Raw genomic sequence first — 12,715 nt, forward strand, 5'->3', positions numbered from 1 at the left:
TAACCGTATCTTTGCTTATCATGTTTCCAGCTATTATGGCCTTAACGCATTACCTTCCACAGGAACTGCGGGAGAAGACGCTAAGAGATGCGGTGGAGATTATCCGCAATGTACCTAAATTTCTAGAGTGCTATCTGAGAAATACCGGAGGCAAAAATATCAGAACTTTACAGAAAATAATACAAATAATAATAATAATTCAAAATACACCGTTCCAGTGCCCCGTTATCGTAGCTCTTCAAGACGTTGCCTGGCAATATTGAAACTCGCGAAGGAATTTTCACGCTAGACAATATCTCCCTTGATTCAAGTAGATTCCTCAGAAACGGCAAACGCGATAAAAATAAATATTCGCGATAAAAACGTTTAAAAAGCGTCCTGTAACATTGCGGTAATCTTTTTTCGCGCGCATCAGAAATAATGTCGCCGGTAGCAATTAAAGATAGAAACTATTTTCGCAAGGGAGAAAGAGACTGGATCGTATTGTTCGTTTCACGATGCGAGTAAGCGACAGGTAACCCGAAAATGTCGTACGGTAATGAAAGTATTACGCGATATCGTCGAGCTAATTTCTGCCACCATTTTAAAATTAAGCTACGAAGAAGATATTTATAGGCACTTTAGTAAATTAGCTTCGTGCAAAAATTCCACCGTATAGTGTAATATAAAATGCGTAGCGAATTAGACACACCCGCGACAGACATGATGACAAGATGACGTCGACGAAGAATTTAATTATTCGAATGAGCTGTGAGCGTAGGAGGATGTAGAAAATTAATTATTACGAGGTAAAGAAATTACGAAGCGTATAAACTCATTGCATAAAAATATTATTTTTTGGAGCGGAAAAATTATTCCTCCAAGCTTTTAATCGTTTTAATGATCCTGTAATATGTTATAACCCAAGAAATTGAACGACTATTTTAAGGTTAAATCGTACTAAAAAGTTTACATTATCTTTGCAGATATGTTTCTTTGAATATTAATCGGCGTTTGCTATAAAAATATAATTTTTAAAAAGTAGAATAAGAAAAGAAATAATCGTGAAAGCTTTTTCTTATCTTGATATCTTACATTTTAGCTGCTGAACAGAAACATTTACAAATTTGCATATAAACAAAATTAGAGCTAAATTCCTGTACTTCGATTGTTCGCTTAAAATAATTAACGCAGTTGTCATGCTTGTAAACTTAATTTGTACTCCAATGCATAGTTGATCTTAACTTCGTAATTTCATATCGTTGACAAATCTCGTTGAATCTTGTAGATACGAATGTGTACTGACTCACCTAAAGACGCTCTCGTCGTAAGATAGCAGGATGCGAACTGGCTGACTGATGCTACGTTTCTTTACTTCGTGTGCCGGCTCGATGTGCACGCCATGGATTACCTGAAAGCAAGGACATAATTTGATTAGAATTTACATAGAATACTAGGAATTACAATTCAACAAATGTACATAGTTTATTAATATATACGTAGATCGTAAAGTAATGCAAAGCGTAGTTAAAATAGCGCGACAGTGTTTGGCTCATAATTATGTTTCTGCCATTTGCATAAATAGTAGAGTAAAATGAGCATAATATTGAATATATCATTATATATAAAATTAGATACAGAATTATCTTCATAAGTAGATGCTATATGTTATATACAATGAAAAACACATCGTGAAGTGTCATTATCGATTTATAGAATTACTTTCATCCAGATAATTATTTTTATAACTATCTTCATACATCGTTCATTTAATTTTCAACAAATTAATTTAAAAGCAAGCTATGTTTACACAAAAATATATCTCATTATATGGTCGATATATTTCAGTTTATGCAACATTTTTCCACTAATCATTTCTATTAAAAGGTATAAATAATTTTTTTACCATTTGCGGAATGTAAGTAGAGCTAGTTATGTTTCTGTAAAGACGCGGTATCTTGCACTTAAGAAACTCGGGGTTTAATACGAGTAGAATGGTCATGAATGCTCACGCTAAAGTCTATTCGTGATAATTGGTCGTCGAAAGTTGAGCTCGTTACCGACAGATCTTAGTAGAAGATGCGCTAACTATGTTGAATCGCGCCTGGTATTATGATGCCAGCGGTGCGTAAACCTGATATGCTTCTCGGTGCTCCAGGTTGCGAATTCTACAACGCAGCGGCTGCAATCTTGCGCTCGCAGGAATAGCAGTTTGCGGCAAAGGCCACAGCCGCGTTTACAGAGATTATAAGAGGGAAGAGACAGGTGCATAAACTAGATATAAGTTTTGGTTAACTTCACCGCCGAGCTTCAGTCAGAAGTTGCATGAGCGATAGATTCGCGAAACCGAACGTAGATAATGAATAGGGGGAGAGTGAAGAGAATTTATAAACACAATAGCATAAGAACAGCGAACTACATTGTGCGCCACAGAATGTAAGAATAAATCGATACCTTCATTCCAAAAATGTACAATAATAAATAAATAAATAAACGATAAGCTAATATGTTATATAAATCTCAAAGAGGTTCACTGACACTTTTAATTTTATAATATAATTGATTATTATGAAGAAAAACAGAATTATCGGTTCAATATATCGGTTTCACTTAAATATCACTAGTTTTCGTAGAGCGGATTCGCCGCTCTAATGAGCTTTTGCCGCAAGAAGGATTTGGCTTGCGGACAGGCCCGACACTTTGTTTAATAGAGCTTCGTGTAATCGAGGAGGGTCACTGCTCGCTGCCTCGTCGCAATGGGCAGCGTGCTTGTTAGAAATGCAATTATGCGAAGATCCACGTTAAGTTTTAATCCGATCCACTTTTATACTTGCGGAGAGTTCCTCGTCCTGCGCGGAAAGCTCCTTAGTGATAATGCGATATCTTAAGAGGATAGGAGTGGCATTAACTGCACCAGCCAAGGAACACGGAGAGGACTGCGAAGACCGGATCGAAGGTCGAAGTTAACGTGCAGTAGTGCTAGGATATCACGTATATAGAAGATAACGGTAGCTAAACCACGCGCGCACTCTCCGTCGTAATTTACAAACCACTCTAGCGAATAGTGCTCTCTTAATTATCAAACTTTAGACGGTTCCTAATTTCCATCCTTATACTCACGGTCTATCCACCATAATACGCGAAAGGACGCGCGTGCCAACGTACACTTCTCAACCCGACGAAAGCACCTTTAGCTGGAATTTTATAAAACTTTACGTTGAAACGTTTAATTATATATAATGTGTATTTACTTGCTGTTATTTTATTTGACGGAAAAACATAAGATATGATAGCGGACGAAAATACAAAATTAATTATTAATAGAAATTAATGAAACAATTGAACAATTCTAATATATAAGTATTGTGTTGTAATTGACATTATATACAACATTTAACGTATTATGGCGTATTTAGTATATTGTTTAGTTTAATTGTCTGGCGACTAATGCAAAGAAAAATAGCTATATTAAGGAGTGGACAGTACAGCGATGAAAAATAAGAGATGACGATCTATAAACACATACATTCTTTAAAAAAATTCCATATAGATACACATATAGTCACATCCATCGGGATTATTGACCTTAATGCCACAGCCAGAATAGCTGACATTAGGATGATTTCCACAGAGAATCAATTTCTCTAGTCATGTCCACTGGTCGCGCAGGGATAGTAATGATAGAAGTGGTACTAACAACCTGTACGAAGCAATATCATTTAAAGTGACTGCAGCTATATAATAGTTTGACAGATATCATTTTCAAAAATATTCCGAAAATATTCAAAAAATACTAATACCAATAAAATGTTAAAAAAAGAAAAATATAATCTATATAGTAGATTATATAGTCAATATATTTTGTAGACAGATTTACGTTTCTATATAATCATGAAACCAGACAATACCGAAACTAATTTTAAAAGTAGTTTAAAATGCACGTAATAAATTGCATTTTTATTTAAAAAGCAAATATTTGTGTTACCTCACATTTGCTATCTGAAGAATATCTATTGAGGTTCTTTTTTTGGTCCGAATATATTGATTATAAAGACATTAAAAGAATTGATTTATTATCTGCATAATTCACTTAAAAAAAGAGTGTTACATTTGAAAAGATAAAAAAGCATCTATTCTGTATACATTTATTTATTCAAATTTTCTCTAACTGACTTAAGTAGTTATATTTTAATTTATACATATTTCGATAATATATAAAATTATCAATATTATAATTATAGCTGGAAAGCACGAAACGTGTAATAAAAATATATACTTTTCATTATTTTCACTGTGTGAATAATATGTAGATGCATGCGTGTATAAATATAATTTTGCTTTAATACATTATTTTTGCTGATTATAAAAGCTTACATTTTATATGAGAATAATAAATGAGATAAAATTTCCAATACACGTATACATGGCGGTATTTTCTTTTTTGGATGAGAAAGTGCCTTGATACACTTCGATTTATCATATATCTACGCGTCGAAATAGGGATCGGGGGATGAAAAGATCGTGGAAACTGGACAGGTGGGCAATTTCCGTGGTAGCCGTCTACCGTGATATACCCATCTCTTTCCGATCGCACCGCATTTACACGCGGCACGATGGAAATTTTGTGTTTCCTACATGTCTCTGCACTTTTGTAGCATTTTTATGCTTGTCCTTTTCCTCGCGCGGAGATAGAAACGTAAATAGCCTAAAATCGATTGTTCGTATTCTACTTCGAGGCTTAAAATTCTGACACGCTTTGGTATCAAATGGCGAGGAATAAATTGTTGATTATTATCATTTGTGAACATCGATCCGACTCCACATCGTATATTTTACAATGCTATTACTGTTCCATTTTGATCCATTTCCATGATGCAAATTAATTTCGTTCATTGATTCTTGTCTAATTTTTATTTAATGCTTCAATCTTTTTAAAATCTTTCATATATAGAGGCACGATGACATATATAGAGACGCTGTGATATCAATATAATATAAGAAAAATATAATCTATACAGTAGATTACATAGTCAATATATTTTGTAGATAGATTTACGTTTCTATATAATCATGAAATCGGACAATACTGAAACTAATTTTAAAAGTAGTTTAAAATGCACGTAATAAATTGCATTTTTGCAAAAAAAAATCAATTACAAATTAAATTAAATTTGTATTGTACAAGAAATTTTATGCTGATATAAAAGCACAATCTATGATTTTATAAATAATATATTTAATACTCGATGTTTTCAATAAATCTAAACATAACTGCTTGAAAAGATCACGACCACGAATTAAGGTCGTCAATTGTGGAACTGCGAATCTATCTGGCGAATTTTCGAAACAATCTGTTTCCGAAAACTGGCGTAATGTAATGCAGTTTCTCGAAGTAGTGCGAGTCGCTCGGTCGCCCATCCAACCAGCGAGGTTGGAGAATCAAGGAGATTGATCTACGGCGGAAGTTGTGCGCGTGAATTTGAGGACATTATCTGATCGCATGGAGAAAGTAATTTATGGGAGTAGTTTAGCCGCTCGCGATAAAACAAATTCCTCGTGGAAGAATGAATCGAAGAACGCGAGCAAATTCTCGAGATTCTCGGGATCCTTTATTCCGGGTCTTAGATTCGAAAAGCTTTAATTAACTGAATGTAGTATTTAAGCATTAGGGATTGATCGCATTGTTTCTCTAAATGGGCCATGTCTAATTAAATTCTTTGCCGTTTCAACGATATTGTACGGGTAGAATAACAAAAATGTATAAAACTTTTGTTAAATTTACGTCGTATTTTTTCAGGATTTTGATATAATTTATAAAACTCTTCTGTGCTTTAATATATCCTAAAAAGAATTTGGTGTAAAAAATAAACATTTGAAGATATGGGGTGCCAGTTTCACGTTTTTATGAAAAAAGAATAATAATTTATTTCAATTAAAATCAATGAATTTTAATCTTTGATAGGACTTTCGATAGGATTTATCCAAGACTTCCAAAAAAATATCAGATTGATTTTAGTTATGAAAATATGGAGAAAATTAAAAATTTGTCGAGAAATCCACTGCGATTCAAATACGAGTTGAATAGTAATAAAGGTGCAAAATCGACACGATTTTGCGAAACGATTCACGGAAATGCACGATTTGTTTTTCCTGACAAGCACGAGAGGAGAAAGGAAAATAGCCAAAGTTTGCCTACCAAGAAACAATGCTGGCTCTCGTCAATTAACGGAACGCGCGAGTAAGAGATTAAATGAGCTCTGTTATTTTATCATTTGTAACTAGTTGTTCTCGAACTGCCAGGGTCCTTGCCCGTCGCACCAACTTCCTCTTCCGTTTATTCTGATTGTCAGAAGACAGTCCCTGAACTTTGAAAACACGTTGGAGAATAGCTTTTGTGCTGCAGCACCGTCGACAGTGAGATAAACTTGGTCGGGTATATCTCAATGTGCGTCTTTCAAACGATAAAATTCCGTCCTGCTTAAATTCATTATCGTTAACAATGAATTAATATCGCAGATTCATACTTGGAATTAATTGATATCGGCGCTAAAACGTAGAAAACTGGACATTTTTCAACGGAGTTATTCGTGCGTAAATTCATCTAGCGAAATAACGATAAAAATCCTGATTCAACATCGAGGCGAGTTAATGTCCTTGCCGGAGAAAACTCCTTTCGACAGAGTTGGGACACTGAAAATAGGGGAAAAGACACGTCCGTTCGAAATGAGATTTAAGGGGATCGCGGGGAAAGGCGGAAAATCCTATTTCTCTGCCGCGCGCAGACTCGGCGAAAGGTTCCTCGTACAATGGAGAGCGGTTACGACGACAGAGAGTTTGAAACCGGACTAATTGTTGTCCGAGACGAGGTAATTCCCCCGGTTGACGCCACGGCAGAAATCCCGTAATTGCGATCCACTTCACTTTTTCACCATCCACCCCCGCCTTCGCGTGACGACAAATCGAATAAGCCGACTTCCATCAGTCATCATCAGGCCTGTCCGATACCGGATAATACCAGACGCCAGACAAGACGCGCGAGTACGCGGAATTATGCGCTCTCGAGTTTCTGTCATGATCATAATGCTGTGCAGTGGGAGCTGTCCGAAACACCGCAAGCATTATTGCGGCCGAGCCCCGCGGATCGGAACACGCTAGTCGGCGTAATACATCAATTTCGCTTTTACATTGCGAACAGCACTTAAGTCGGGAAAGTATACGTCATACGATATCGCGGTCGCGTTGAAATGCGTGTTCAATAGTTTCGGATGTCACTTGATACGGCATATCTGAAAACGAATCTCTAGAGTTTATTGTTGTGAAATATGGTTGACGTATCGTGTTACCTATTTTAATCATGCATCTCGCAGAGTGCAACGAAAACGCGAAGCTTTATGATTCGATGTGTTTGGGTTTCTCGCTGAAAGGCATCGACTATCCCGAGTTTTCAACTGCAAAACGTAATTCTGATAAAAGACAGGCGTCTTTGGGAAACTTTAGCACGGTTTAAGATTAAAAGTTCTATTCTCTTTCAAATGAAAAGGCGGGTACACAAAGTACAATTATCTCATTGAAATAAAGTCAAGCTAAAGAAACGAAAGAAAACGGAAGAAAAAGTATAAAACATGTATTTGTAGAGTTTCCTTTAAAGCAAAGAATAAAAAAACTTGACCAGAAAAATTGAAACACTCCAAGTTTCGTAATTTAAATGGTAATATAAATATGACAGATTCTTTAATATTGCAGAAATTTATCATATTTACATTACCATTAAGATATTAAGTAATAAAAATAATTCATATTTCTTACAAAAAAATCTTTCATTTCGCACCAAACTTTTAGGATTGCGCATGTATACAACAGCTACAAACTCGTCAAAATTACGAAAATGATCAAAATTTAAGTATGCTTTCAATGTCAAGAGAGTTAAAAAAAAGTTCATTAATATCGATCAATATATCAAATTTTACAAATCGAACATAAAATCACCCTAAATTTGGCAAAGTGCCCCCTTTAATGTTTTCGATCTCTCGTTTCCGCATAAGCTCAGTAAAAATTTGAGCACGCATTTGAGATGTGTAAGCACTTTTAGATACTACGTGTACGTAGAAACGATTGCTTGTACGTGCGATCTTTTACTACTGGGAATACGGAAGGGAAGATGTCGTTTCGGAGTCCCCCTTGTGCCGCTGCTTGCAAAACGTGGGTATCATGTAAAAGCACATTCCCAGAAACCAGACTCTCCCTAAGTCGTAGCTTATTTAAGAATTGCGACGTCGCGCGATTCAATATTTCGTGTATCATGTAAGAAAGAACGCACCAGCCAAGTACTTAAATTTCACACGAGTAATCAGGTTTTCAAAGTCAGCAAACCGCTCATTACCGCTGCGGCGCGGCTACATTCGCGATTTTTGGATTAGCGGGGATTGGGAATACCGAATTCCCATATAACCACAGATAAATGGCTATTGCATTTTGTACAGCTCCTTCATGAATATGCAACTGCATTGTTATCTGCAGAATTATAGCTAGCAATTTCTATAGCCACGCAAAATGGGTTATCTTGATAGAATATCGCTTGCCAAAGATATCGATAAGTAATGCGAATATATTTAAACGTAGTACGCGTTCGCTGTTTATACGAACTTATTAGGTCGCGTAATACATAAAGATAGTAAAGAAAAATAAATAATTTATAATTAATTTTCATATAAAAGATAAATATAGAATAATAAAGAAAAATATACAATTTATAATTAATTTAATATGTAAAAAATACAAAGTGCATTTATTATATAAATTTATTAAATAAACGTATATAATTTTATTGTAACATTTTCTAATTGCGATGATTTCAATAACCACAAAAATGTAAAAAAATGTATGAAATAAACTAAATATATTTCTCTTTCTATTGCTTAAAATTATTCCCATTATCATGAAACAGCGTATCAGCGTACGAGAGCCATCAATGTTCGAGCTACTATTGCGTAAAGTATTAAACTTTTTGGCGAAATTACGCATACATAGTATTCCCGAAACGGTACGTTTGAACAATTGAAGTGCCACTTAAGAAACCATTACCGCAAACTTGTTTCTACCATCTCGCTTAAATGCAAAATCATTAGAGCACATTTTCAGCTTTTGCCCAAGCGACGGTAGTTACAAAACAATGTGCGAGCAGCTAAAGGTCTATTTATGTTACATAACTTTTAGTTGAAAATGTCGCTACGATATCGACATTTAAAAAGCTTTCTTTAAGATTGCATGATGCGTTAACAATTAATTAAATTTAAGAAATACAGATTAAATATTATAAATTAATTAAATGTCTAGACTGTGAGTAGATTTTGCTCCGAAAAATTTAATTATTAAAGTGTACACATTTATATAAAAAATATTAAATAAATTACAAGACATTTCTGCTTAAAATAAATTTTATATTTTAATAATTTAAATATATATTTTTTTGTCTCAATAAAGTTACCTCTCTCATAAATAATGCTTATGTAGATACAGTGTAAAAAGAATATCGGAAGTTTCGACAGAAACTGAATTACACATACCATCGCCTGACATTAACATGATTTCGATATCCATTATAGTAGCGTGTAAGGGAAAAAGGGTAGCTCGCTTTCGCGATAATATCGTAAAGCGTACATGACTAAGGTTCGTTGCACTCACGTGTCTCATATTTCCTGTCCTACAGAGTTTTTTTATGCACATCACTAAAAAAATCGCGTAGTTAAGTAATCGCTTAGTTAAAGTAATAGGAAACTGTGTATGCTGCTTCTGCCTTTTTTTATATTCTTGCCTTTTAACATTACCGTTTTGTAATGGCGTAACGCATAATGTGTAGCACTTTTTAAACAAGCACTAACAATAGACGCAAAATGTAATAACGATACACACATGTGCTCTGAAGTTAATTCCGGAAAAACTGCGTTTTAATCATTACAAGCGAAATGCACACATTTAGCCATAGTAATATATAATCTTCCCATTTAAAAAAGCGCTTTTCTGCAGAAAAGCATGAGCGAAGCAAAAAATGAGGAAAATCTAATTAAAGTACGGGAAATCAAATACACAGGAGAAACGGTCGACCATTTTGCCTCTCGCTGTGTGTTCCCCGGTTTCACATTTAACATACTGACACAAAGCATGGTCCGAGGTTAAATGCAGGATCTTGTGCACGCATATGGATGCGAAATGCAAGCGCTCATCGAAATGATATCGGTTTCGGAATTGACGTACACACATACACATACCCACACACACACACGCAATCGAATCCTCGAATTACGTTCAGAAAGATCAAATGACATTTCGTAGCGCGATGACAACCGCTAATAGCGTATTCGCGAAGCGAATTCGCTCTGACGTATTTACCATCGCGATGATGTTCATCGAATGCAAGACGACGCTCTCCGGATCTTATGCGAATTGATTCCGCAGGCACTTCGGTTACGTTTATTACCCTCGATAGTACTGCATGCGGATATATCTCGCATTCATGATCAGATACACAGTGCACGATGCCTTATCTGACACAAAGCCACGCACATGAATACGGAGCGCGACGGTTAAACGTCTACACGCCGTAGTGTGATCAACCGTGTTTTCGACCTTACGTATTGCAAACATGCATAATGCACGAATGGCATGAACGTGCGATGCATAATACGACGTGAAAGGGAAGTACGAGCTTAAGGGTGAGTCAACCCGATTTTTATAGAACTCATTGCATTTTCAGTTGCGGCACGAATCTTTTTCCAAGGTTAAATTTAATATGTAACACGTAATTACGTAAAACGAACATTTCGGAATTTTATGGATTTAATACGTTCTATGCGAATTTGCAAGAGATGCAAATTTTTGCGCTAATTACATAATCAAGTAAATGAAGCAACAACAAACATAAATATTTTTTTCCCGCACATTTCGTTTCATATATATTATATATATATTATAATTATAAAAATATGACGCGAATGCATAGAAAGAAATATTTCAAAATAAAAAAAATGATGCAACAAGTTATATTCATATAAAAAACATGACATCTTTATAAAGAATAAAATAATAATGCGAAAATAAAATTTTTTCAAGGAGAGCTTTGACAGACGAGCTGCTTCATCTTTCGCGCTCAATTTGCAGTTTCGTAAAAGCAAGCAGACAAAACAAAATCCGAAAACGAGAATTCTTTATGCTCGGTTGTTTCGCATCGGTTGTCAGCGCACTGCACGATTGTTTCTGTTGGTAAATAATATGTGTAACAGCTGCGTCTACGTCAAGGCAAGATAATTAGTCGAGCAGATAGCTGAACCGACTATAGACACGAAGGGACCTTGCTCATGTCGGGAATCCATTATGCAAGACATTGCAACCGGCACTAACGAACTAATTTGCTGCGCGTCGCATAAAATGGAAGAGACATAAAGATAGGATAAAGGACACGAACGCGTACATATCTCTACTATAAGTGCACAGTTATTAGACTTCGCGCGACAGGATAGACTGGAGTAAAATTAATTGGATCGGTGGGGTGAGGAGAGAGATCCATTTTGGAAAACATTATTAAAAGACGCGTTAATGTCTACGCGAACAATCCTGAATTATGTCTTCGAGTGTGAGAAAATATGTGTGAGTAATTCGTATAATTTATTCTCACGTTTCGACAAAACTATTTTAGTTCAACGAAGCAGACTTATAACTGTGTCATAAGTTTCGAAAAATAATTGTATATGAGAACACAGATACACGATGTGTACATATAGATGGTGTGTAAAAAAATATGTAATTTTTACACACTGTTACAATACGACAAAGCTTTATAGTAGTTAGCACTAGGAGAATTCTAACGCAGGGATCTCAGGGGGGTGAGGGGCGAGGGGATCTCAGCGGCGCGGGGGAATGACGTCACGCAGGATGGAGGGGGGATGACGTCACGTGGGACGGAGGGAATTTCTATGGCGCGGGGGCTGCGGGGCGGGGGACGCACGTATAAACAAAAATGGCGGTATTCCTATGAAGAAGATTTTGGGTCTCTCTCTATTCCTCCCTCTCTCTCGCTCTCTCTCTTTATCCCTTTATATTTCTATCCCTCTCTCTCTCTCCCTCTCCATCCCTCTATCCCTCTATCTATCTCTTTATCCCTTTTATCTCTCTTTCTCTCTGTATTATCGCAAGTATACAATATTAGTCATAAACTTATATTTTGAGATATTTCGTGGTCCGACGTTTTCGAGCAATCTGTGAATCATAGCGAGATAACAACACATTTTTGAGATATTATACAATATTACCAGTTAACAAACAATATAAATAGAAGTATTCTTTGAAGGATTGGGTGGATGGAAATGTGTGCGAAGAAAAATTACGTCATGATTTTGTTACAATTAAAAATATATATATAATTTATTTAAATGTGTGTTTAATAAAAAGTATACAATATAAAAAAATAATAATAATAATATATAAAATAGACCGTCGGGCTATGTTGGGGAAGCCGTTTCTGAAAACAGAAGAAAACATACGCATTTCATTAGTTTAAATTATTTTAATAATTTATTTTAAAATACTTTTGATATATAATAAATTAAGATACTTACAATGTTATCCATCATCTATTTTAATTTGTGCAAATAGGGCACATGTTGCAGGCCAATATTTGATTCAAAGATCTTCTGCACTCTTTGCATGACATATTTTCCAAATGAACATAAGCTATGGTTCTATG

At 35.4% G+C, this 12,715-nt stretch overlaps 1 protein-coding gene across 1 annotated transcript in view; it reads right to left on the reverse strand.

Moving 5' to 3' along the window:
* Invadolysin (leishmanolysin-like peptidase, invadolysin) overlaps nt 1–12,715 on the reverse strand; it is a 272,311-nt gene that overhangs the window by 137,130 nt on the left and 122,466 nt on the right. Inside the window, exon 3 of the mRNA XM_083108059.1 lies at nt 1,290–1,390. Within this exon, the coding sequence (XP_082964185.1) occupies nt 1,290–1,390 (101 nt within the window). The remainder of the gene's footprint in view (nt 1–1,289; nt 1,391–12,715) is intronic.

Source organism: Camponotus vicinus, unplaced genomic scaffold (genome assembly GCF_025532165.1).
Source record: "Camponotus vicinus isolate PSW18456_S1 unplaced genomic scaffold, iyCamVici1.0 SCAF_1, whole genome shotgun sequence".
In the NCBI taxonomy this organism is placed as follows: domain Eukaryota; kingdom Metazoa; phylum Arthropoda; class Insecta; order Hymenoptera; family Formicidae; genus Camponotus; species Camponotus vicinus.